The sequence below is a fragment of the Rhinatrema bivittatum genome, chromosome 6 (genome assembly GCF_901001135.1).
Source record: "Rhinatrema bivittatum chromosome 6, aRhiBiv1.1, whole genome shotgun sequence".
Classification (NCBI taxonomy): domain Eukaryota; kingdom Metazoa; phylum Chordata; class Amphibia; order Gymnophiona; family Rhinatrematidae; genus Rhinatrema; species Rhinatrema bivittatum.
The window spans coordinates 46,386,460-46,410,178 of NC_042620.1; the positions used below are offsets into that span (position 1 = coordinate 46,386,460).

The window sequence follows — 23,719 nt, forward strand, 5'->3', positions numbered from 1 at the left end:
TGCTTTTCTGTACACCCTCCAACTTAATATCATGCGATATTAAGTTGGAGGTCCCAAAAGTTAAAAATAATTAAAAAAAAAAAAGTTAAATTGGCCCGCGGCTCAAAAACCGGCGTCCGGTTTCCGAACCCATGGCTGCCAGCAGGTTTGAAAACAGACGTCGGCAAAATTGAGCGTCGGCTGTCAAACTCGCTGACAGCTGCCGCTCCTGTCAAAAAAGAGGCGCTAGGGACGCGCTAGTGTCCCAAGCGCCTCTTTTTATCGCAGGCCCTAATTTGAATATTTTTATTTAGTGAATCGCGCGCAAATTTTACTGTATCAGCCTGTAAGTGAACACATGGTACTGACTGCAAAGTGTTTGCTTCAACCTTTAGGAACAACAAGAAATTCACTTGGCAACATTCTGTATGTTAAAAATGGGAACATAACAGTCACCACTTAGAAGAGTGGAAAAGTTTGAGAAGATCAATAGATATGGCCAGGAAGGATCCAATGAAAGGATGAGGATTTCAGTGAATATTATTATTATTATTATTTAAAGTTTTTTTATACCGATTTTCCTGCATAAAATGCATATCAAACCGGTTTACAATGAAACAGAATGAGCAGGAAGTAAAATTCCTTAGTCTAATACATTTAAACGTCAATAATGAAATAATTTTAAACAAAGCAAAAAGCTAAATAACATTAATAAAAGTTAAATTATTAACATAAACATAAATATAATTATATTAGAAGGAGCACAAAGGTTAGCATGAAGGGAAGCACAAAGGGGAAAACCCCTTTGTCACGCCCGGCACGTGACGCCTGGTGTAATTGCGCCGTTAATCGGGTCGCCGCTGGCTGGTCGTCATGACGTCGGGGGGGGGGGGGGGGGGGTGAGTCTTCACATCGCTGATTTTCTCTTTTAACATCTCAGTTCATTTTTACTATTTTTTTGTGTCTTTTTCTCACAAGATGTAGTTTTCTTTAAGTGCCCGATGGTAGTATGTATGAGATATACATACGAGGCAGGTGGCACACAAATCTATCATATCTTTGCCTCATCCAAGGAAATCTCAACTGTTTGCAAGTGGATTTTTGAAACTCTGTAAAAATAAACTATAAAGAAGCAAAATAAAACCTGTTAATCTTTTATGTACTAAACAGCTTGATTTAAATGTGAAAAAAAAGAAGCCTGAAACTAGTAAACAACTAGATTCAGGGCCCAAGTGACTTGACCAAATAGAGTACAACACTAAACCAGTGATGGCAAACTCCAGTCCTCGAATGGCACAAAACAGGACAGGTTTGAGAATATCCACAATGAATAAGCATGAGAAAGATGGAATAAGCATACAATGGAGGCAGTGCATACAAATCTCTCATACATATTCATTGCAGATATCCTGAAAACCTGGCCTGTTTGTACACTCGAGGACTGGAGTTCACCATCACTGCACTAAACTAACAGTCAATTGAGAAACTGTGTTTGCCTTTCATAAACAAAATGCAACTACTTAAAAGTTTTAGATGGCATCCTATTATAAAATGATTTTCTGTAATTCACAACTAGCTGAATTCAAGGCTAAGTGGGTTGCTGGCTGGCAGGAGTCCATGCTGTGCTGTGAATATAAACTTTACAGCATGGTGAGCTTGGGAAAGAATGCAAATAAAAGTCAGTTTGCCCTGCCCTCATCTTTTAGGGAAGGCTGCCCAAGGGACTGTTCCGACTCCCCTCTGGGCAGTTTCCTAAGGGGCAGGGGCAGCAAAGAAAAGCAGCTTTTATTACTATACAGATTGTCTTTATAAAGCTCATCTTGATATAAAAATATTCACAGCATGCCTTTACCTTTGGATGGTTATAAATAGGAAGAAACAGAGCCAAACATGGGACTACTAGCTGTGGCTCGAGAGGTCTTTTGGTGGCACCTCATTTTCAGGAAATGCAAGGCAGGCCTTCCTACACCCCCTATATATTTGTACATCAAGAGGTTTTAAACAAACAAAAGTATTTTAAGACCATAAGATCAAATAACCACTGAGCCCAGCATTTTGCCTCCAACAGGGACCAGTCCCAGTCACTTGAATCACCTAGCAAATCTCAATATGGAAGTCTGTTTCATGTTGCTCTCGCAAGAATTAAAAGACTGAGAAATCAAAGTCTATTTGGCTATTATGGGCACTCTTGTGGATCATTTAGCCCAGAGGTACTCAAACTGGTCCTCCCCCCCCCCCAAAGTCAGGTTTTCAAGATATCCCTAATGCATCTGGCATGAGATTTGCATGCACTACTTCTTGTGTATACAAATATTTTTCCTGCATATGCATTAGAGATACCCTGAAAACCTGACTGGCTAGGGTGGGGGCCCGTAGGTCCGGTTTGAGCACCCGATTTAACCCATGTGATCAGATATTTCTGCTAGCACTCTATACAAATGCACGATTTTAACTCTACAGCTATCCCAGGAACTATGTTCTCTTAAGGCTACCAAATTTATTTCAAAATAATTCTTCCCCCGCCCAGTTTATCACCAAAATAGAGAGACCCAAGTTGCCTCATGGTTAGGCTCACATTATAAAGAACACAACTGGCACCTCATTTAAGTAACACGTGACAATATTAAAACAAAAAGCCACACATTTCTTTACTCTTCCCCAAACCTGAAATACCAGGGCACATATCCCCCATAACATAACTGTTGATCCAAAACATTATAACCTGTCAATGTTAAGGTGAGATTTTTATTTTGATAAATTTCAAAGAGACTAAACGAAACCTGCAAAGTGAATAATTCGGTAAATCAAAAGACAACATCCTATTTTCTGTTCCACATTACTAGACACAGGGCAATCGTCCTTTGTAACACAAGGAGCCCTAATTTTTATGGTGTGTGTGTGTCATGTGGGAGATTACCTATGATATTTAGAGGGAAACACAAATAGGCATTCATAAGAAGGCAACTTTGTGCCTCGAGTAAAGGGCCTGGTGCAGTTCTGCTGTATGTTATACTTAGAGGCAAGCTCATGAAGACTTTACATATGCTGAAAAACTAAAAAAGATTTACATTCTGCAAATATACCTGAATATTACAGGGCTCTCATTGGCAATTGCCTCCATAAGCAGCCAGTAAATCAAAGGTGGTATTATAGGCAAAGGCAAATTATACAGTGTTTAGCCAATGGCAGAGTTATAGATATGCTAAACCTCCAAATAAGTTATGTTTTTTCTTTAGGAAAAATCAGTGGCTGCCTGCTTTGAAGTGCCTGGAAGGAAGAACATAAATTAAATAAATAAAAGAGCTAAAGGTCTAAGGAAAAGGATAATTTTAGAGTCATAGTATATTCTAGCCTTCTCCCGGATTACCACAATGTGCCCACGTCAAATTAAAAATGCATATGTACTATGTTAATAGGTTCTGTGCAAAACATGAATAGGGTCTAAGTACACAACAGAGCAAACATTGGCAGATAAAGATCACAAGGTGACTCATCTAATCTACTCATTTTTGATACCTGTGGCAATACGGCAGACATTGCCTGAAGCTGGACCAAAGCCAGAGATCTGATGAGGTGTATAGTGTTGCAGCAGATAAGGGAAGCAAGCAGGGAAAATGGGCCTTGTGGCTAAATCTAAATCAAGTTTTATTCATAGGCTACCAAAGGCAGTGCACAAACATTATTTGTACATCTAAACCATACAAAGTGTAGCTTGGATGTTTCTCATCCTAATGATATTAAGGCTGCTAATGTCACAACAATTTCCCAGAAACGGCCACAAACTTCCTGTAAAGTATGCTTGGTTTTAGCAATAATGCACACATTTTTCATACAATACTCGATCATCTACCTAAGCAAAGACAAAATTTGTCTCTTTCGTTTGCAAGACATATTGCTATTCCATAGCATGATTGCACAAGAATGTGAAATAGAAGAATATGCCAGCATTGTGTGCAGAACTGCAAATAACCTTGCAGAGTCCCTTTATTAGATAACCTGACAAATTGACAAAGTTCATCTGACACATCGAGGCACATGGTATTTCAATCACACAAAAACACTATCTAGCTCCCAGCAGGGGCTTTGGGAGGAAAAGCCCTACTAAAGAATATCACTTCACTGTAGGCAGGGCTGCAGAACAGGTACTGGATGACATTTTCTTCTTATGGGATACTTTTCACAAATGTCTGCAAGAAAGGTTGGGCAATAAAAATCCATATTCCAAAGAAAGGTAACCTTCCTGACTACTTAACTCAGAAGGCCAAAGTGAACGAAGAGGAAAAAAGAAATACATGAGGAAGACTATTTTAGTCACGAGTATTAAAGCAGCAGCACTAGCTATACTGTTCAAAATATCAACCTGACTTGTTTCATGCTATTCTGTGCATATTCCTTGTTCTCCATTTTTATTCCACTATATTTCTTATATTTAGTTTTATTCAATTATGGTCTCATCCTGAGTATTAACTTATTTCCCAAAATTCAATCTTTAGTTGGCTACGCTATATTCAGACAGTGTGACACCTCTGGGGCAAGAGAAAAGCTATGTTGGATGAGCTTTCAAAAAAAAAAAAAAAAGGTAATACACTTAATTTTCCCCTGAGCACAGACAAACATCAGAAAATACGAGGGAACTTTAATGATTTTGCCAAGTGAATTTAATTTTTAAAAGTTGAAAAAGTTCTTAGACCTTCTTTAAACAACTGATCATACAGGTTAATACCGTAACCTAATAGTTAAGGCAGCTGCAAACCTTCATTCACATTTCACCCCACCTCCATGGAGAAGTCCATGTGGTAAAAAGAACATTGCAAGCTTAATAATCATACAGCACTGTGCAAATTAGCAGAATATAAATATTGCTATTAACCTTTATCTAAACATTGATTTCATTGCTGGCAATTAAAGAAATTAATAAATTATAATTGAAAAAGGTAGACCTGATAAGGTTTATAATTTAACCTGTGGAAAGATTTATCTACTAGAAGAGATCAGAATTTAAAATTTTCCTGCCATGACTGTGAGACTAATTAGAAACAGAACATGAGCAGGAGTAGGAGTAGAAAATAAAGAATGTAAAGAAAAAAAAAATAGGTCTCAAAAATTACATCATTAAATCATACATTAAATAGCAAAAGTACTAATTTCTAGTGACTCATTTCACCACACACTTAGCTGAAGATCCGAAATTAAATCATAGGTCTTCTTTTTTTTCCCCTTTTTCCCCCCCAAGCAGGCTAACAAACAGGCCGATTCAGAAAAACACGCGTGATTCAGGAGGGTGGCCTATGTAAATTAGGACCCGCGGTAAAAGGAGGGGCTGGGGACACTAGCACGTCCCTAGCGCCTCCTTTTTGACAGGAGTGGCGGCTGTCAGCAGGCTGTCAGCGGGTTTGACAGTAGACGCTCAATTTTGCCGGCGGTTCTCAAACCCGCTGACAGCCACGGGTTCGGAAACCAGACGCCGTGGGCCGATTTTAAATTTATTTTTTTTTTTTTTTACTTTTGGGGCCTCCGATTTAATATCGCCATGATATTAAGTCGGAGGATGTACAGAAAAGCAGTTTTTTATGCTTTTCCTGTGCACTTCCTCGGCGCCGGCAGAAATTAATGCCAGTCTTTGGGCAGGCATTAATTTCTGAAAGTAAAATGTGCAGCTTGGCTGCACATTTTACTTTCTGTATCGTGCGGGAATAACTAATAGGGCCATCAACATGCATTTTACGGGCGCTATTAGTTTCGGGGGGGGGGGGGGGGGGGGGAGTTGGACGTGTGTTTTCGACGCACTATTTCCTCTTACTGAATAAGGGGTAAAGCTAGCTCGTCGAAAATGCATGTCCAAACCTGGACTAACAGTGCACTCCACCGGAGCGGCCTGTATAATGTTCAGCACCTGCTAACAGCCCTGTGACAGAAAAGGCTTGAGGAAAGAACGTAAAGGAAGGTGAATTCAGGAGATGTTATAAAGCAAACTAAACAATGCCCCCCCCCCCCCCCCCCCCCCCAGTTCCCCACTAACAAACAAGAAAAAAGTCTCCTGGCATCCACGTTTTCTAAATGTTTTGCCATCTGTAATATGAGATGGCACCAATTCATTTCACTGATCTATGCAGGCACTGACTTCTTCAAACGTTTGCCAGCTGAAAATATCAAAAGTCAGGAAACAGAAATTCTTTCAAACTGCAAAGTCAACAACGTTTTGCATCTACTCAGTTTCAATGGTACTTCATAAAAACAGTACTCAATCTGTTTCCCACAACACTCCCTGTTGTGCATCACAGAAGAAAATACAAAAGAGTTTGGATCTCATTCGTTTTTAGTACATTTTTCCTCAGACACAAAATGAAACCTTTATTAACATCTGGCCTTTGATCCGCCCCCTCAGGCAGGAGAAAGGGGGAAAAAAGTTTATTTGGATCTTTTAGATAAAGATATACAAGTAGGAGTGAAGTCACAGAAATGTTAACTATTAATTCCTTGCGTGAACAAGTAAGCCCTTTTTTTTATTAATTTCGAAGTTGCAATCGAGAGGACCTTAATATATGAAAAACACTGCAGCCTAAATGCAATAGTATTCCTAGAAAAATACAAAGAAAAGTTACAAGGAAGCCCTTGTATCAGGATAAGACGATCTCTTACTCTGGTTTAGTACACTACTTTCAAGGGTGTAATCAGAACTTCAAGCCATCCCCGAAGAAATCAGCAACCACCCTGCTCAAAGCCACAAGAGAAGGGACCGTCCAAGAAGCAGCTAATATAAATGATGGTGCAGTGTAAAACTATGTGGATGGGAAGGGGGTGAAAAGTAGCAGCTTCTCTCAATGTGCCACATACTGTCTGGAGTAATTCCCCGCGAGAACCGTAGACACGAACATCATCAATTTCTGGCACACAAGTTAACGACAGAGGCTTGAGAAAGCCACCTAGCAAAGAGATACCCTGTCAAGGTCGTCTGCAGCCAGGCAGTTACTAAGCTTTTGCAACAAAGAATTCCTTCCGTCAACTAATTCGGAGCACCAGCACGGCATTTCACATGAGTGACAGAAGATTATTCGTTAATATCTCTTGGACATACGTTAAGCATCCGGCGTCTGCCAATTTTACTTTAAGAAATTGGTTCAGGTTTGCTACCGAAGACTGCCTTATAAGGTAGAAAAGCTCCAAAGCAGGAAGAGGCTTTGAGAAAAACTAGGAAGTTGCTCTGCGCTTGCTCACAAAGGGCACATTTTTAGAGAAGTATTTCACCCACACACATATGATCATGCATAATCAACCGAACCACCACACAAATTTAGTTACTTGGGGGATTTTTTTTTTTTTTTTTGCAAAAAGCTTTAACTTCAGGGCCATTTGGGGACGAAAAAGTACCTAAATGGGAACTGGAAGTTTAGAGAAAACATGCAGAGTAAGCATGCAGGAACCTTTCTAAGGAGAACAGGGTGGACCCTTTCATTACAGAGTAATATTTTTTTTTCCTCCTGTTACACTGCCGTCACCGAGAGCACCCGCAAATGCCGCCGAGTTCCGATCTACCCCTACCCATAGGCCAAAGCGGGAGCTTTTCCCGACCAACAGAAGGTGGGCTAAATACTATAACACCTCCCCGCGGCCGAACGGCCGGCTGCGAGCTGTCAGAAAGCCGCCCTTACCCCGTGCCGCAGTCCACCACGCAAGCCGGCAGCCTCCCCGCCATCGTCTTCTTCCTGCTGCTGCTGCGGTCAGCCGATCACGACGTACACGACCGGAACGTGAAAGGCGTTCCCTCCGTCCCAGCTACGGTACTATCTGACCATCCAAAGGCGGAACCCCCCCAGCACCGGACCTCTCCCGGCCTGCCAACTTTCCACTTCCGCGCCGCCGACACAAGCAAGGCGTGAGGAGGTGGGGGGGTGGGAGGGAAGGAAGGAGAGGCGGGGGAATAAAAACCAAAATGGCCGACCTCTAGCTCCCCGCCCAGCGCGGGCCGCGGCCTCCATCTGTCCATCAAGATGCTGTGTCAGCAGACTCCACCCCCTCACCGCCTAGCGGCTTGGACGTAGGTGGGTGCGGCTGGCCTGGGCTGAGCTGAAACGGGCCTCGGCGCGTGCCCGCATGAGTCACCAACCTGATCCTGCGGGTTCATTCAGTTTTACGTCGTGGAAGTTCTAAAACGATATCTATGCGCGCTTTTAATATAAGTGCTCGTTTTTGAAAGTCAGCCCAGGAGAGCCAGGAAGGGGTAGAACAAAATTAAGAATCACTTTATCTTGTATTCTTATATATTTTTTAAAGGTTGATGCAATTTCTACCAAAACTATTTACCCTTATGTCTAGAGTGAAACTGGATTTTACTTTCCTATTTTTTTAAATTTATATTTCAATACTTCAAAGGGGATTACATTCAGCTACTGTAGGTATGAGAGGTCAGGTAGGCTTCATGCCTGCCCAGCCAGCATAATATGGCACCAGGCTTACTGATGCAAGCCTGGCTGGCGCGGTGAAGGGGGAGGGGAGCCTCTAGGTGGCCGGTTGGCCACCCAGGTTCCGTGTGTGTCCTGCTGTGCTGGGATTGGGTGGTTCTTTGAACCACATCGTGGCAGGAGCTGATTGGCTCGCGAGAGGATTAGTCGGGGGGGGGGGGGGGAGCTGGAACAGGGATTACCTGACGTCTCCGGGTCAGTCCTTCTCGGCCGGGCATCTGGTGCTGGATCGTGGCTTGCTAGATGCAGGGGGATCCTTCTTTGGTTTAGCAGTTTTTTCGGCGGTTTTTCTTGCAAGCTCGGAGTCGATGGTTCTGGGTGCTGGTCATGCGGTGACATACGGGGGTGGAGCGATGGCGTCCGAAGAATCCACAATGGCATCAGGAGAGGCCAAGGGCATGGTGCCCGACGAGCGCGTTGGCAATGTGGGAGTGGAATCGGTCAGGCAGTGAGTTCAGGGGCAGGCGCTCAAAGGGGCCGTGTTTCCCGTTCTCGGGTGCGGGGAGGCAAAGCGGTGTCGGTTGGGAGGAGGGCGGCCTCCGCAGTGGCCTTCCTACCTGATGAGGCTCGATCGGATCCCGCCCCTTCCCCCTTCTCTCGCAATGGCTCACAGGGAGCTGTCCTGTACTGTAATGACTACTCGGACCCGCGGGAGCACCGGCTGGCGTGAGTGGTCCGGCCAGTGGACAGAGGGCATCAGGTTTTATGGCTCCAGCTCCTGTTGAATCCGGCGGTACTAGCAGTCTCATTTGTGAGTTACCAGCATCTGGTAGGGGTGTCATTGTGCCAGTTGTTAGCACAAGTGATTTGTCCACTGCTTCTCCGGCTGGAGTTTTGGAACCCGCAGATGCTGTTGCTCTCAAGAAACGTGCTCGGTCCCAGCACAAGAAGAAGCGCTCCCATTCCAGCTCATCCGCCTCTTGTTCGTCCTCATTGGAATTGTCCGAGGCTTCGGTGCGGGGCATTGGTCCTTAAGAGGGGGTGGCCGGAAAGGTCCCAGAAAGGGGGGGGCTCCTGCTCTCATCAGCTTATTGGAGCTGTGGGAGGATGTTCCAAGATCCCTCCATCGGAAGATCAGGCAGCGGAGCCCACCTCAGTTGCTGAGGCTGGGCTGCCTCCCCCGATACCTAGGCCCAGCGGTGGGCCTGCTACTGGGTTGGTAGGTGCCAGGGACAGGTAGGTAGGGGATTGTGGTGGCGCCAGTGGTCAGGTCCCTGTTGTTGGGCCTCTTGTGTGGGCCCCCTCTGGTTCCTCCCGGGGTGGGTCCTCCTGGGGCTCTGGGGCATAATCCAGCTTCTGGTCCAGCTGCTGAATAGTGGACTGCTAGCAGGGGTGCAGGACAGGATTGGGGTCCCGGGGATGGCTGGGGTCCATATTTCCCTGGTGGTCTGGGATCCTTTGCCATCTTGGTGCAGTGATCTGTTGGGATGGTTCCTTGCTCCGTCCGTCCCCCCTTGGGGCACAGGTGGTGGTCCCCGGGGTTGGCCTTACTTCTTTGAGGGGCCACGGGTAAGTCTGGGCGGTTTAGGGTCGGCTGGGCCCGTAGCTGCTGCTGCTTCTCTGTATCCGCAGATTCCTACAGAGGACGAGCTGGATGACGGTCCGGGACCTTCGTGCCGAGAGGAGTGGTGTAATGATCCCATCTCTGCAGCTACCAACATACCCGGACCCGCGAGAGCACCGGCTGGCGTGAGTGGTCCGGCCAGTGGACAGAGTGCATCAGGTTTTATGGCTCCAGCTCCTGTTGAATCCGGCGGTACCAGCAGTCTCATTTGTGAGTTACCAGCATCTGGTAGGGGTGTCATTGTGCCAGTTGTTAGCACAAGTGATTTGTCCACTGCTTCTCCGGCTGGAGTTTTGGAACCCGCAGATGCTGTGGCTCTCAAGAAACGTGCTCGGTCCCAGCACAAGAAGAAGCGCTCCCATTCCAGCTCTTCCGCCTCTTCTTGTTCGTCCTCATTGGAATTGTCCGAGGCTTCGGTGCGGGGCGTTGGTCCTTAAGAGGGGGTGGCCGGAAAGGTCCCGGAAAGGGGGGGCTCCTGCTCTCGTCAGCTTATCGGAGCTGTGGGAGGATGTTCCAAGATCCCTCCATCGGAAGATCAGGCAGCGGAAGTACATGGATATCTTCACGCTACTCAAGGGCTGCTGGGGAATGAGGAAGGCAAAGAAAAGTCAGGGTGGGGATGATAGGCCTCAGGGTGGGGATCACCAGATGGCACCTAATATGCTGAATTGGATCCGCTCCTTCCTTCAGCTGGCTAGTGTGGTGGGTCATCGTGATCCTGCCCAGTACAGGCCGTTACTTGCTGATGCTATTTTGGATGCCAGTCGGGTATACGAGGGATGGTTGTGGCTCAATTATGATGAGCGCTTCTGCGACTTAATGGAAGAAAATAAGCACATGGCTTGGGGAACCAGGGATGTTGGGTTGTGGTTGACCCAGATGGATTCCAAAGTAGGGTCTACTACATCCTTGGATACGGGAAGGTCCGCTAGTGTCTCCGGTGTACGGTCCTTTCGGGCCGAGGTGGGCTCCGCGGGCGGCAATCAAGGGCGGGTTGCCTTCCCTGATGTGTGTTGGAAGTACAATCGCTCAGCATGCAATTTTCCCGATTGCAAGTTTAAGCACGCATGTTCCTGTTGTGGACAGGGCCACCCTGTCACCAAGTGTCCAAGGTGAGTGGGTGGTGGGACCGGGGGCGGGGTCATCCTTAAGAACCCTCCCAAGTGAGGTTTTGGGTGTAGCTCTTACCCCTGTCCGCTTGGACGCCATGCTGTCATGGCTGGGTAGGTATCCAAAAGTGGCATTTGCTAATTTGTTGTGGGATGGTTTTGAACAAGATTTTCGTATCCCCTTTGAGGGTCCTGTGGGGGTGGGCGGGGGGGCAAAATTGTCCGTCTGTTCGTAAATTGGCTCGCGTGGTCCTGGGCAGATTGCAATGCGAGATTGCTTTGGGGCGGATTGGAGGTCCTTTCCCGGTCCCTCCGATGGATGACATGGTTTTCTCCCCTTTGGCGGTGTTACAGAAGAAGGAACAGGGTAAGTTCCGGTTGATTCACAACCCCGGAGGGTAAGTCAGTTAATGATCACATCCCGAAGGATCTCTGTTCCGTACAGTACGTGTCCTTCGAGACGGCGGTAGCAATGGTTCATCGTGGCGTGGGGGCTTTGATGGCCAAGGTGGATATTGAGTCTGCCTTCAGGCTTCTCCCGATCCACCCTGAATGTTTTCCATTGCTGGGTTTTCGATTTCAGGAGGAATTCTACTATGTTAAGTGTCTGCCTATGGGATGTTCTATCCCGTGTGCCTATTTCGAAGCCTTTAGCTCTTTTGTTCATTTGGTGGTAGCGGAATAAGCCGGGATTGCTACCCTTGTTCATTACCTCGACGACTTCCTGTTCGTGGGGGAGGCATCTTCGGCAATGTGTTCGCAGTTATTGCAGTGTTTCCAGAGTACGGCGGCAGAATTTGGGATTCCCGTAGCTGCAGGCAAGACAGAGGGCCCTTGCACTTGTCTGGCCTTCCTGGGCATCGAGTTGGACTCGGTTGAAATGACCTCGTGACTGCCTGCTACCACGGTAGCAGTGTTACGGGATCTGGTATTCAAGGCAGTGTGGGCCAAGAAGATGACACTGCGTCAGATGCAGTTGTTGGTGGGGAGTATTAACTTTGCGGGGCAAGTGATCCCTATGGCTAAGGTGTTTATCCGTAGGTTGAATCATAGTATGTCCGGCCTGCGGAAAAGTGGACATTGGATTCACATTACTCGGCGGTTGCTTGAAAACGTGTTGATCTAGGACCGCTTCTTGGCTGATTTCAATGGCTGCTCGCTGTGGCAAGGTAAGGCGGTATCTAACCACGAAGTAGAGCTCTACACCAATGCAGCTGGTTTGGTGGGTTTTGGGGCCTATTTCCGGGGCTCCTGTTGTGCGGACATATGGCCAGAGGATTGGCGAGAGACAGGTGTTACCAGGAACATTACCTTGAAACTGTTTCTGATTGTGGTGTCCATTGTTCTTTGGGGTTTGAGATTGTGGGACAGAAAGGTGGACTTTTGATGCGATAACCTGGGGGTGGTAGAGGTAATCAACAGACGGGCTGCTAAGTGTATCTTGGTTTCGGAATTGCTGCGCGAGTTTGTTTTGCGTTGCATGGGGTTGAACATCACGGTATGGGCCAGGTATGTCCCAGGTGTGGCTAACTATCACTGATTCTCTTTCTCGTTGCAAGTGGACCTTGTTTCGGGAGCTCGCACCAAAAGCGGATCCGCATGGAGCATTGGTGCCATCTTTCCTCTGGAGCTTCAGCACCCGGAAGCATGGATGCTGCTCCGGGCATCGCTAGCTCCGTCCACATGGAAACTGCTATGTGAAGTCTGCACACAAGGTGGTGTCCTTCTTGGCAAGTCAGGGTTGGCATTGGGATCCAGTCTCTGATGAGTTACTGGTGAGGTTTGTAGAGAAGGCTAGAGGGTTGGGTGATTCTAGGTTGGCGGTTTACAGGCAGCTAGCTGGATTTTCCTTCTTTATGAGGGCCCATGGTTGGGGGTTCCCGGTGGGGAGATTTCTGATCCGGCGGCTGCTGGCGGGTTGGGCGCTCAGTTCTCCCCCGGTGGGTGACAAACGCCTGCCTATTACTCAGGATATTCTGTGTCAATTGTGGGATGTGTTGTCCAGAATTTGTGACAACGAGTTTGAGTGTTGTCTGTTCCGGCTGGCCTTCATCTGGGCATTTTTCAGTGCTTTTCGAGTGAGCAAGTTGGTGGCGTGGGCAACCAAGGGGTCTGATGCATCCGGGCTTTAAGCACATGCGAATCCGTGCAGTCAGTTTTGTTTATTTACAAATCAAAGACGGATCAGCTAGGCAGAGGGTCTTCTGTGGTGCTTCATCCCGTGCTGGGTCTGTGTACTTGTCCCGTAGCGAATGGCCCTGCCTACGGGCATATTCGTCCTGTGGGGGGTGTTCATTTTCTGGTGCACCGGGATTTGAAGCCGTTGACGAAGTAACAGTTCAAGGCAGTGTTGCGGGCTTGCTTGGCCGCGCTGGGGTTGGACTGTACGAGATTTGGGACTCACTCGTTTCGGATTGGGGCTGCCACCTCTGTGGCACTCTCCGGTCTTTCAGGCGGTGTGATTCTGCGAATCGGCAGGTGGAAGTCGAATGCTTTAACTAGGTATGTGCGCAAGGGGTCGCCTTAATTGCACAGGATATTAACATTTTTCTCTCTTTGCAGATGCAGTTCCCCGTGAGCTTATCGTATGGATCGTGGGACACTCCTACGTGGCCTGAGCCTTTTCACATGCTCAAGAACGTCCTTACGGGACAAATCTGGACTTTGGGGGGCGTGGAGTGTCCTTTTGTTGGTTGGGGCAGAGGGGGATATGTTGGGGGGAATTGTTAAGGTGTTTGCGGCGGGGGCTGACTTGTCTCAGTCCTCCAGATATTTTAGTATTCACCTTGGGAGGAAGATGTCTGGCTGATGGTTCGTTGGCATGGTGCGTAGAGATCTGATGTGTGTTTCTTTTCTGCTGACATCGTTCTGCGTCCTGCAGTGATCAAGCGAAAGATTTGACATCGTTGTCTCGCTAAGGCCAATCAACAGATTGGTTCTTGGCTGACTACGATTGGGGGTTTCCATATACAGCACGATTGGTCCTGGGAATTGGTGACAGGTTTCTTCCGGGGGGATGGGGTGCATCTTTCTTTTATTGGCATGGATTTGTTTTTGAATTCGCTGCAGGAGGTCATGGAATGTATTCTCCGTGAGAGTCCTGGCCGCATCTTTGAGGGTCGCAGGTAATTTTACCTGCGCCTGTGGTGGGTAGCCCGAGACGATTAGTGGGGGGTTATGCTGTGGTAACTGGTGGCTGACCTGACGGGGGGTGGGGACAGGTTAGTGATCCCAAGCCAAAAAACTGGGTGCAGTTGTGGCTGGTATGGCTCCTTGCTGGATGGTGGCGAGAGTCGTGGGGACATGATAAAGGTGAGCACTTCATACAGGCTGGGATAGCCTGGGGAGCATCCCTGACAGGCTAGGACAGCCTGGGTTTACACATTTTGCAGGCTGGGATAGCCTGAGTTGCCCATCTTGCTGGCTTGTGGCGGATGGGTGAAAATGGGGGAATTCATGGCTCGGGCTCCGGGGTTTTAATAAAGCTGCGGCCTGTTGACTCCAAAATCTGTGTTTGTGTATTATTTGGTTGTAAAGGGGCAGGCTTGGGCAGAAGCATCAGTCCTGGCTGCCCATATTATGAGAGGTCGGGTAGGCTTCATGCCTGCCCGGCCAGGATAATATGGCACCAGGCTCGCTGATGCAAGCCTGGCTGGCGCCGTGCAGGGGGGGAGGGGACCCTCTAGGTGGCCGGCTGGCCACCTGGGCTCCTCGTGTGTCCTGCTGTGCTGGGATTAGGTGGTTCTTGAACCAAATCGTGGCAGGAGCTGATTGGCTCCCGAGGGGATTAGTCCGGGGGGGGGGGGGGATGGAGGAGCTGGAAGAGGCATTACCTGATGTCTCCGGGTCAGTCCCTCTTCTCGGCCGGGCATCTGGTGCTGCATCCCACCCTCCCGTCCTTGTTGATATTGTTTGTTGTATGGGTGGCTTTATCGTTGTCAAAGCTTCAATGTGAGGTGATGGGTAGCCCGAGCCGATTGGTGTGGGATTATGCTGTGGTAACTGATGGCTGACCTGACGGGGGCAGGTTAGTGGTCCCTAGCCAAACAACTGGGTGCAGTTGTGGCTGGTACGGCTCCTTGCTGGACGGTGGCAGGGGTCGAATTATTCGGCTCCTTGCTGGATGGTGGCGGGGGTCATGGGGACGTGATAAAGGTGAGCGCTTCATACAGGCTGGGATAGCCTGGGGAGCGTCCGTGACAGGCTGGGACAGCCTGGGTTTACACGTTTTGCAGGCTGGGATTGCCTGGATTGCCCATCTTGCTGGCTTGTGGCGGATGAGCGAAAATGGGGGAATTCAAGGTTATATTTGTATGGCTCGTGCTCCGAGGTGTTTAATAAAGCTGCGTCCTGTTGACTCCAAAATCTGTGTTTGTGTATTATTTGGTTGTAAAGGGGCAGGCTTGGGCAGAAGCATCAGTCCTGGCTGCCCATATTATTTCCCTTTTCCCAAGGGACTTGCATTCTTAAGTTTGTACCTGAGGCAAGAGAAGGTAGAGTGTCTTGCCCAAGCTCACAAGGAATGTGAGCTTGGGCAAGACACTCGTGGAACCCACGAGAGAAGGAGCTATACTCGACTTAGTGCTCACTAATGGAGATAATGTCTCAGACGTCCAGGTGGGTGCCCACCTCAGCACCAGTGATCATCAAACGGTATGGTTTAATATCACAAAAAGGACACGGAAAAGAAGCACAAAAACCCAAGTTTTGATGTTCAAAAACACAGACTTTGATGAAATGGGGAAGTACCTGGAGGAAGAACTAAAAGGCTGGGAAAACGAGAGAGATGTGGATCAACAGTGGACCAACCTAAAAGGAGCAATTACCAAGGCAACTTATCTATATGTTAGAAAAGTAAAGAAAAGCAAAAGAAAAATGAAACCTATCTGGTTCTCAAAGGAGGTGGCTGACAAAATAAAGGCTAAAAGAACAGCGTTCAAGAAATATAAAAGATCCCAAAAGGAGGAACACAAAGAAGAATATCTGGTAGAACTGAGGGAGACGAAGAAATTAATCAAGATGGCAAAAAGTCAAGCGGAAGAGAGGATTGCCAAAGAGGTAAAGAGTGGTAACAAAACATTTTTCAGATACATCAGTGAAAAGAGAAAAGTTCAAAGTGGTATAGTGAAATTGAAAGGTGGAAAGGATCAATGTGTGGAGAGAGACGAAGAAATGGCAGAAATATTAAATGAATACTTCAGTTCTGTGTTCACTAAAGAGGACCCTGGAGAAGGACCGTCACTAGTTAACAAGAAACTGGAGGGGAATGGAGTAGATGTAACTCCATTTACAGTAGAAAATGTATGGGAAGAGCTGGTGAAACTGAAAGTGGACAAAGCCATGGGGCCTGATGAAGTTCATCCCAGAATACTGAGGGAGCTCAGAGATGTGCTGGCGGGTCCGCTGTGTGACCTGTTCAATAGATCCCTAGAAACGGGAGTGGTGCCGAATGATTGGAGGAGAGCGGTGGTGGTCCCACTTCACAAGAGTGGGAACAGAGAAGAGGCTGGTAACTACAGATCGGTTAGCCTCACTTCGGTGGTGGGAAAAGTAATGGAGTCAGTGTTGAAAGAGAGAATAGTGAACTATCTACAGTCGGGAGAATTGCTGGACCAGAGGCAGCATGGATTCACCATTGGAAGATCCTGTCAGACAAATCTGATTGACTTTTTTGACTGGGTAACCAAGGAATTGGATCGAGGAAGAGCACTTGATGTCATCTACTTGGATTTCAGCAAAGCTTTTGACACTGTCCCGCACAGGAGACTGGTGAATAAAATGAGAAGCTTAGGAGTGAGTGCCGAGGTGGTGGCCTGGATTGCAAACTGGTTGACGGACAGAAGACAATGTGTGATGGTAAATGGAACTCTCTCTGAAGAGAGAGCGGTTTTAAGCGGTGTACCGCAGGGATCGGTGTTGGGACCGGTCCTTTTCAATATCTTTGTGAGCGACATTGCGGAAGGGATAGAAGGTAAGGTATGTCTTTTTGCGGATGACACTAAGATCTGCAACAGAGTGGACACGCCGGAAGGAGTGGAGAGAATGAGACGGGATTTAAGGAAGATGGAAGAGTGGTCGAAGATATGGCAGCTGACATTCAATGCCAAGAAGTGCAAAGTCATGCATATGGGGAGTGGAAATCCGAATGAACTGTATTCGATGGGGGGGAGAAAGGCTGATGTGCACGGAGCAGAAGAGAGACCTTGGGGTGATGGTGTCTAATGATCTGAAGTCGGCGAAACAATGTGATAAGGCGATAGCTAAAGCCAGAAGAATGCTGGGCTGCATAGAGAGAGGAATATCGAGTAAGAATAGGGAAGTGATTATCCCCTTGTACAGGTCCTTGGTGAGACCTCACCTGGAGTATTGTGTTCAGTTCTGGAGACCGTATCTCCGAAGAGACAGAGACAAGATGGAGGCGGTCCAGAGAAGGGTGACCAAAAAGGTGGAAGGTCTTCATCAAATGACTTATGAGGAGAGATTGAAGAATCTAAATATGTACACCCTGGAGGAAAGGAGGAGCAGAGGTGATATGATACAGACTTTCAGATATTTGAAAGGTTTTAATGATCCAAAGACAACGACAAACCTTTTCCGTAGGAAAAAAATCAGCAGAACCAGGGGTCACGATTTGAAGCTCCAGGGAGGAAGATTCAGAACCAATGTCAGGAAGTATTTCTTCACGGAGAGGGTGGTGGATGCCTGGAATGCCCTTCCGAAGGAAGTGGTGAAGACCAGAACTGTGAAGGACTTCAAAGGGGCATGGGATAAACACTGTGGATCCATAAAATCAAGAGGCCGTCAATAAAGAGTGGGTGGCTCGCCAGAATTAAGGCTACTGCCTGGAGATAATACCCTTATTCAATAAACATACACATGGTTACTGTGACTCCAACATCGCTCTAAGCTACAACAGCAAGAGGAAATGTGGAAAAAAGGATTCGCACTCACAAAGTGGGGAGTAGCTGGCTTGTTACGGCGGTTACTACCCCAAACCAAATAAGCCTGATACTTCACTTTCAATGCATATCCAGCATAGCTCTCTGCTTCAACGGCAGGGGAGAAGAAAAACTGATACTTCACGCATATCCAGCATAGCTCTCTGCTTCAACGGCAGGGGAGAAGAAAAACTGATACTTCACACATATCCAGCATAGCTCTCTGCTTCAACGGCAGGGGAGAAGAAAAAAGGATTTGCACTTACAAAGCGGGGAGTAGCTGGCTTGTTACGGCGGTTACTACCCCAAACCAAATAAGCCTGATACTTCACTTTCAATGCATATCCTGCTTCAACGCCAGGGGAGAAAAAAAACTGATACTTCACGCATATCCAGCATGGCTCTCTGCTTCAACGGCAGGGGAGAAGAAAAACTGATACTACACGCATATCCAGCATAGCTCCCTGCTTCAACAGCAGGGGAGAAGAAAAACAACCAATAAGGGCTGAATAACACAGTCTGGGTAAAACAAATAAGCATGGGTGTAGCTTGCTTATTGCGGCGGTTACTTCCCCTACTACCCGTAACTAATCAAGCTTGATATTTCACTTGGTTGCAGCTCCATCACTGCTCTCTACATTAATGGTGGGGGTGGAAGGGAAATAGAACCAAAGAGCTAAGAGAAACAGATAAGTATGAGAAAAAAAATGTGTGAAGCTTGCTGGGCAGACTGGATGGGCCGTTTGGTCTTCTTCTGCCGTCATTTCTATGTTTCTATGAATGGCGGTGGAATTTGAACCCTGGTTCCTAGCCTGCTGCTATAACTACTAGGCTACCCTTCCACTCCTTGCAATCATTTGTCTAACAGTGGACCCCAGTCTTTCATGACTTGTCTTCCTTACCCCTTACAAATGTCTTATGGGCCCCCAAGTTCACACCATTTCAAAATTCACAACAGTTGGAAATAAGTCAAACAAAAAAGTTTATTCCTGGGGGAATTGTACCTCAGTTGAAAATTTTGTGCAATTTTTTTCTAGCCATGTATTTTAAAATTGCATATTTTGTCCAAATAAATTCACTGAGTAATAATTTAAACTGCAGTACAGAAAAATAAATTATTCATTCATGGTAATGACAGCAGGAAAAGACCAAATGGTCCATCCAGTCTGCCCAGCAGGTTTCATAGCATAGTAACCACTGCTCCGTGCAGGTTACCCCTATGTCTCTAGGCTTGTAACTGCCGCTCTGTGCTGGTTACCCTTAAACCTTATGTTAAGGGTAGTAATATTTACAATCAGACATGCGCTGCTTGAAATGCTTTGCTTTTGGTCTTGGCTATAGAAGGAGTCCTGTACCTTTTTCCCTGATGTCTGAATATCAGTACCCTGGACCCTAAAAGTCAGGTCCAAGCATTGACTGTCATCTGAATCCAATTCCTCCCCCTTGATGCAGATAGTAATGTTGCAGTTGCACCAAAAGCATCAAGGCTAATCAGTTAATGGTAATAATCCCATTCCTTCTGATTAAGAGTAATAACAGCTGCTCTATACAGGTTACCCTCTCATGCATCCTTTTCTTCATTCTTTAACCTCTAACCTTTAGGGATCCACAGTGTTTATCCCATGCCCTCTTGAATTCAATTACTGTTTTCATCCTCACCACCTTCTCTGGAAGTCAACACAGGAGAGCATTTAAAATTATTTTGGTGCAGAATTCTACCAAAAGTACTGTTAATAGTACATTAAAATACACTGGACTCCAACTTTTCCTCTCCCTTTTACTCTCTCTTGTCCCACCCCTCAGGCCTATCTCCACCGCAGTATCTTCCACCAGACCTGACCCCACCATTCTCATGCCACTTCTCCCCCTCTACCCAGGTCCAATCCCCTCTCTCTCTCTTCCCCCTATCTCTCTCAGACCTGACCCCACCATTCTTTTGCTCCCCCCCCCCACACACACACACACACTTAGGCCTAACCTCTTCACTTTCTAACCTCCTAATTATCAGGTCCGACCCTACCCCTCTTTTCCCTCCTCTCCCTTATCCAACCATTCCAGTTTCTAATTATATCTCTCCAGTTGAGGCTACTGTAGGCTCTGGCCTTGTTTGTGCAGGTGGATTCACCCATTACCTCTCTCTTCACACCCACAGAGCCAATGCTTCCTTCCGGCCCATGCAACTGATGCTACCTTCTTATTTTGACCCAATTCAGCTACCGATTCCTTGTCAGTGGTAGGTCCAGAAATGTTTGTATGGGGAGTGGCATAGTTGGGTTGTAGGTAATGTTAGCACCACAGATATAGAGTAATTATATTGGAACCTCCAAATGTATAATACACAATATTTATTAATTTATTAATTACTCAGACTAGGGTCGATCAGAGTTTGTTTTAAGCAGAACAAGGACTCATTCAATTCATTTAACAGAGGTTCCATTGAGAGTTTTATCAATTGATAAAATTATCGTTAAGGTGACTTAGAAAGTAAGAGGCAGTTTCATAGTTTCTAAAGTAGCACTACAGCTTCTTGAACACCAATTTGTACAGATTTAATTCACAGCAATCACAGTTTATCTATTCTAAATTAAAGGTAACTTCAGTCATCTTAATTAAAAGTTGAAGTTCTCTCATCATGCTGGCAAACTGCAACTGAAGGAGATAGGTAACCTCTCTGTGAAGGCATCAGTGTCTGTGTTCATCTTTTTGCAGATCAGACAACTTTAGAAGCTGGGTACAGGTATCTCGGGTTAGTGTCTCTTTGTCCCAGAGATCAGATAGATGCAAACAGTCTGGCAGACTTCTGGTCCCAAGGGTGTGGTTTGTTGATATTAGTGAGAGCTCTTGGATGGTATGCGCTCTCGGATGCAGGAACCTTGGTGGGAATCTCATTTCTTTTGTTTCACACATTTATAGCAGTGAATTCACATAATGCATATGCAGATGGAAGTAGCAAAACTAAATAATACTGAGAAGCTTGCCAATAAGTCCTCCTCGGTGATTTCCTATCCTAAATGTTTTTCTTTTCTCTACCACAGCGCCATGGATTAAAGCTGAAAAATGCCTCATACTAAACGTAAGGCTAGACTCAGGGAAACCATTTCTAGCACTTCTTTACCTGGATCAACACAGCGGAGAATCGAGGAGTGCTTTGGCGTGTCCCCAGTTCTAGCTCCCGACGTGATGGCCGCAGTGAATCTCCCCTAGCCCGGGAGCGCCGGCGACACCTTCTTCTCCAGCTGTGATCCTTGATGGTTCCCGAGAGAGCCTTCTGGAGCAGGGAGTGCAGCGAGAAGTGGAGGGGAGACATTTTTTCACTGGTAATATCGGATGGAGTACAGGAGTGGCGAAGGCTCCTGATATTAGGAGCCTTGGAATATTCTCTTCCACGCCTGTGGACGTCTTATGACCGGTCGCAGATAGCTGCGACCGTGTCTACTCACATCTTGTGTTACTCTTCTCCCCTCTCCGGGCCTGCTCGTGGCGGGGGCTAACTTCTACTGCCGCGTACCAAGGTTCCTCGTGGCGGCCGGGACGCCACAGTCATCCACACAGACTCTGGGGCTTCCTAGGCGTGCGCGCGCGCCACTGGGCCCTCTTTTGGAGACGCTACGGCGGGAACCTCCGGGTGTCCCCGACTGATGACATTACTTGGTCAGGGTTCTAAAGCACCGCCTTCGCCCCTTGCTAGCTGACTTGGCAACGAGTTCCATCGCTACTCTGCTTGCTCCTGTCTCCCCGGACCTGTGGTTGTCTCAGACCTTCGTTGGACCCTGGCTCAGATACCCGCTCCTTGGGGGCCTGCTTGCGCTCTTTCTGGAGACCTGGTCTCCTGGCTTCCCCCGCTCCTCGGGCTAGCCATGTGCCTTCCAGGAGTCCTACCCCTCCGGCTTCCCCGCTTCTCGGGGTTGCCTCTGGGAACTACCTCACCACTTGGGAGACTCATCTCTGTGGTTCCCTGTTCCTCAGGGCAGTGCCTACATTCTACACCAGAGACTCTGTGTTTCCCCGATCCTCGGGGCAAGCGCCTACGTTCCACACCGGTGATTGCCTATGCTTCCCCGCTCCTCGGGGTTGTGCCTTCATTGCATCAGTGACTGTACTCTCACCTCCCCCGCTTCTCAGGGTTGCTTACGTCATTACCTGGAGACCCAACTCGGGCTTCCCCGCTCTGCGGGTTAGCCTACGTCATAGCATCAGTACCTTCCTTGCTAGGCAGCTCCACCCCTCGGGGCTGTCTCAGCAGTATACCTACTGCACTTCCAGCCTCGTGCTTCCCACTCCTTGGGGCTGCCTAGCGCCACTCTCTCGGAGGTCTCTGCCCAGGTACTGCTTTCCAGCCTAACCTGTATACTGTGGGGTTCCTCAGTACTGTCTATATCACCACACTCCTCGGGACCTCCCCACATACTCTCTCCTCAAGCTCCTGCTGCACCTGACCTCGCCTTCTGACGGTGTGACCTGTGGGGCTCCTCCCCACAGGTGGTAACAACTCTCACCTTGGGCCAAAGGTCCATGAAACCCACAAATCATAACAGGATTCGAGCACACCGCTCTCCCCTGGACTCTGTATGGCTTGCTCCCGGGGTGTTGGAGATGACTTAAACGCCCAGGTTGGTAAAGTTGAAATTACTAAACCCACCATTATTACCTTAGATGCGCTGTAGAACACATTAGTTAGTTTGGAAACATCAATCTCTACGTTAATTGTAACAACGCTCTCAAATTGAATTCTACTACTTTGACTAATCAGGAAGGGAAAATTTCAGACTTAGACTCTCGACTAAATACGGTGGAAAAAATACAGCAGCATTTAACTCAGTCTGAGGTGTTACATTCTAAAAAGTTTGAGAACATTGAGAATACTCTACATTCTTTAAATTTGAGGGTACTCAACTTTCCCATTATTAAACAGTTGGCTCCAGTTGAATTGTTTAAGTACTATGCCTCACAGATCTTAAAAATTCCGGATACTTGCATGCCAGTTATTACCAAGGCCTATTTCTTGCCTCAAGCCCAACCTGAAGAAATACATGGTGATAATTCTCCTCCTGGAACAATGTTGAATTTGACTGATTTTCTTCAAAATTCTCAAGAGATGGAAATTACATATAGAGGGACGCTGTTAGTAACATTTGCTTTTTCATCGGACAGAGATAATGTTTTACGGTTATTTTTCATCAATATCGTTCCTCATTGTTTTATGGGCAAAAGATTTGGGTTTACCCAGATCTTACTAAGATCACTTAGATGAGTTGGAAAAATTTTCTTTCATTGCGTTCTGAGGTACAATCTAAGGGGGGTATTTCATGTTACGGTATCCTTGCAAACGTTTGGTAAGGTATAAAAATGCTAATTATATTTTTCTTGAACTGGATCAACTTGGGGCACGTTTGGATGCTCCATCGTAATTCCGGCATATATAGATTGTAACTGGGGATTGTTTCAGTGTTTTCCTATTTTATTATCACTGTGTTCCACGCGATTTTATGTTGCCCCCCCCCCCCCCCACACACACACACACACACACACTTTTTCTGAAATATACGGGGTTGTATATTCATTTCTAGGGTGATCTGAAAGATCCTTTCTTAGTTTTTGCCTTTTGCTATTTCTGTAAACCCCAATTTCTAATGCAAGATGCTTCTTGTAATTTTTGTGAAATTGCATTAA

At 46.9% G+C, this 23,719-nt stretch overlaps 1 protein-coding gene across 1 annotated transcript in view; it reads right to left on the reverse strand.

Moving 5' to 3' along the window:
* ACTR3 (actin related protein 3) overlaps window positions 1–7,888 on the reverse strand; it is a 140,274-nt gene extending 132,386 nt beyond the window's left edge. Inside the window, exon 1 of the mRNA XM_029605349.1 lies at window positions 7,629–7,888. Coding sequence (XP_029461209.1) covers window positions 7,629–7,672 — 44 coding nt within the window. The 5' untranslated portion in view covers window positions 7,673–7,888. The remainder of the gene's footprint in view (window positions 1–7,628) is intronic.
* Between the last annotated feature and the right edge of the window lie 15,831 nt (window positions 7,889–23,719).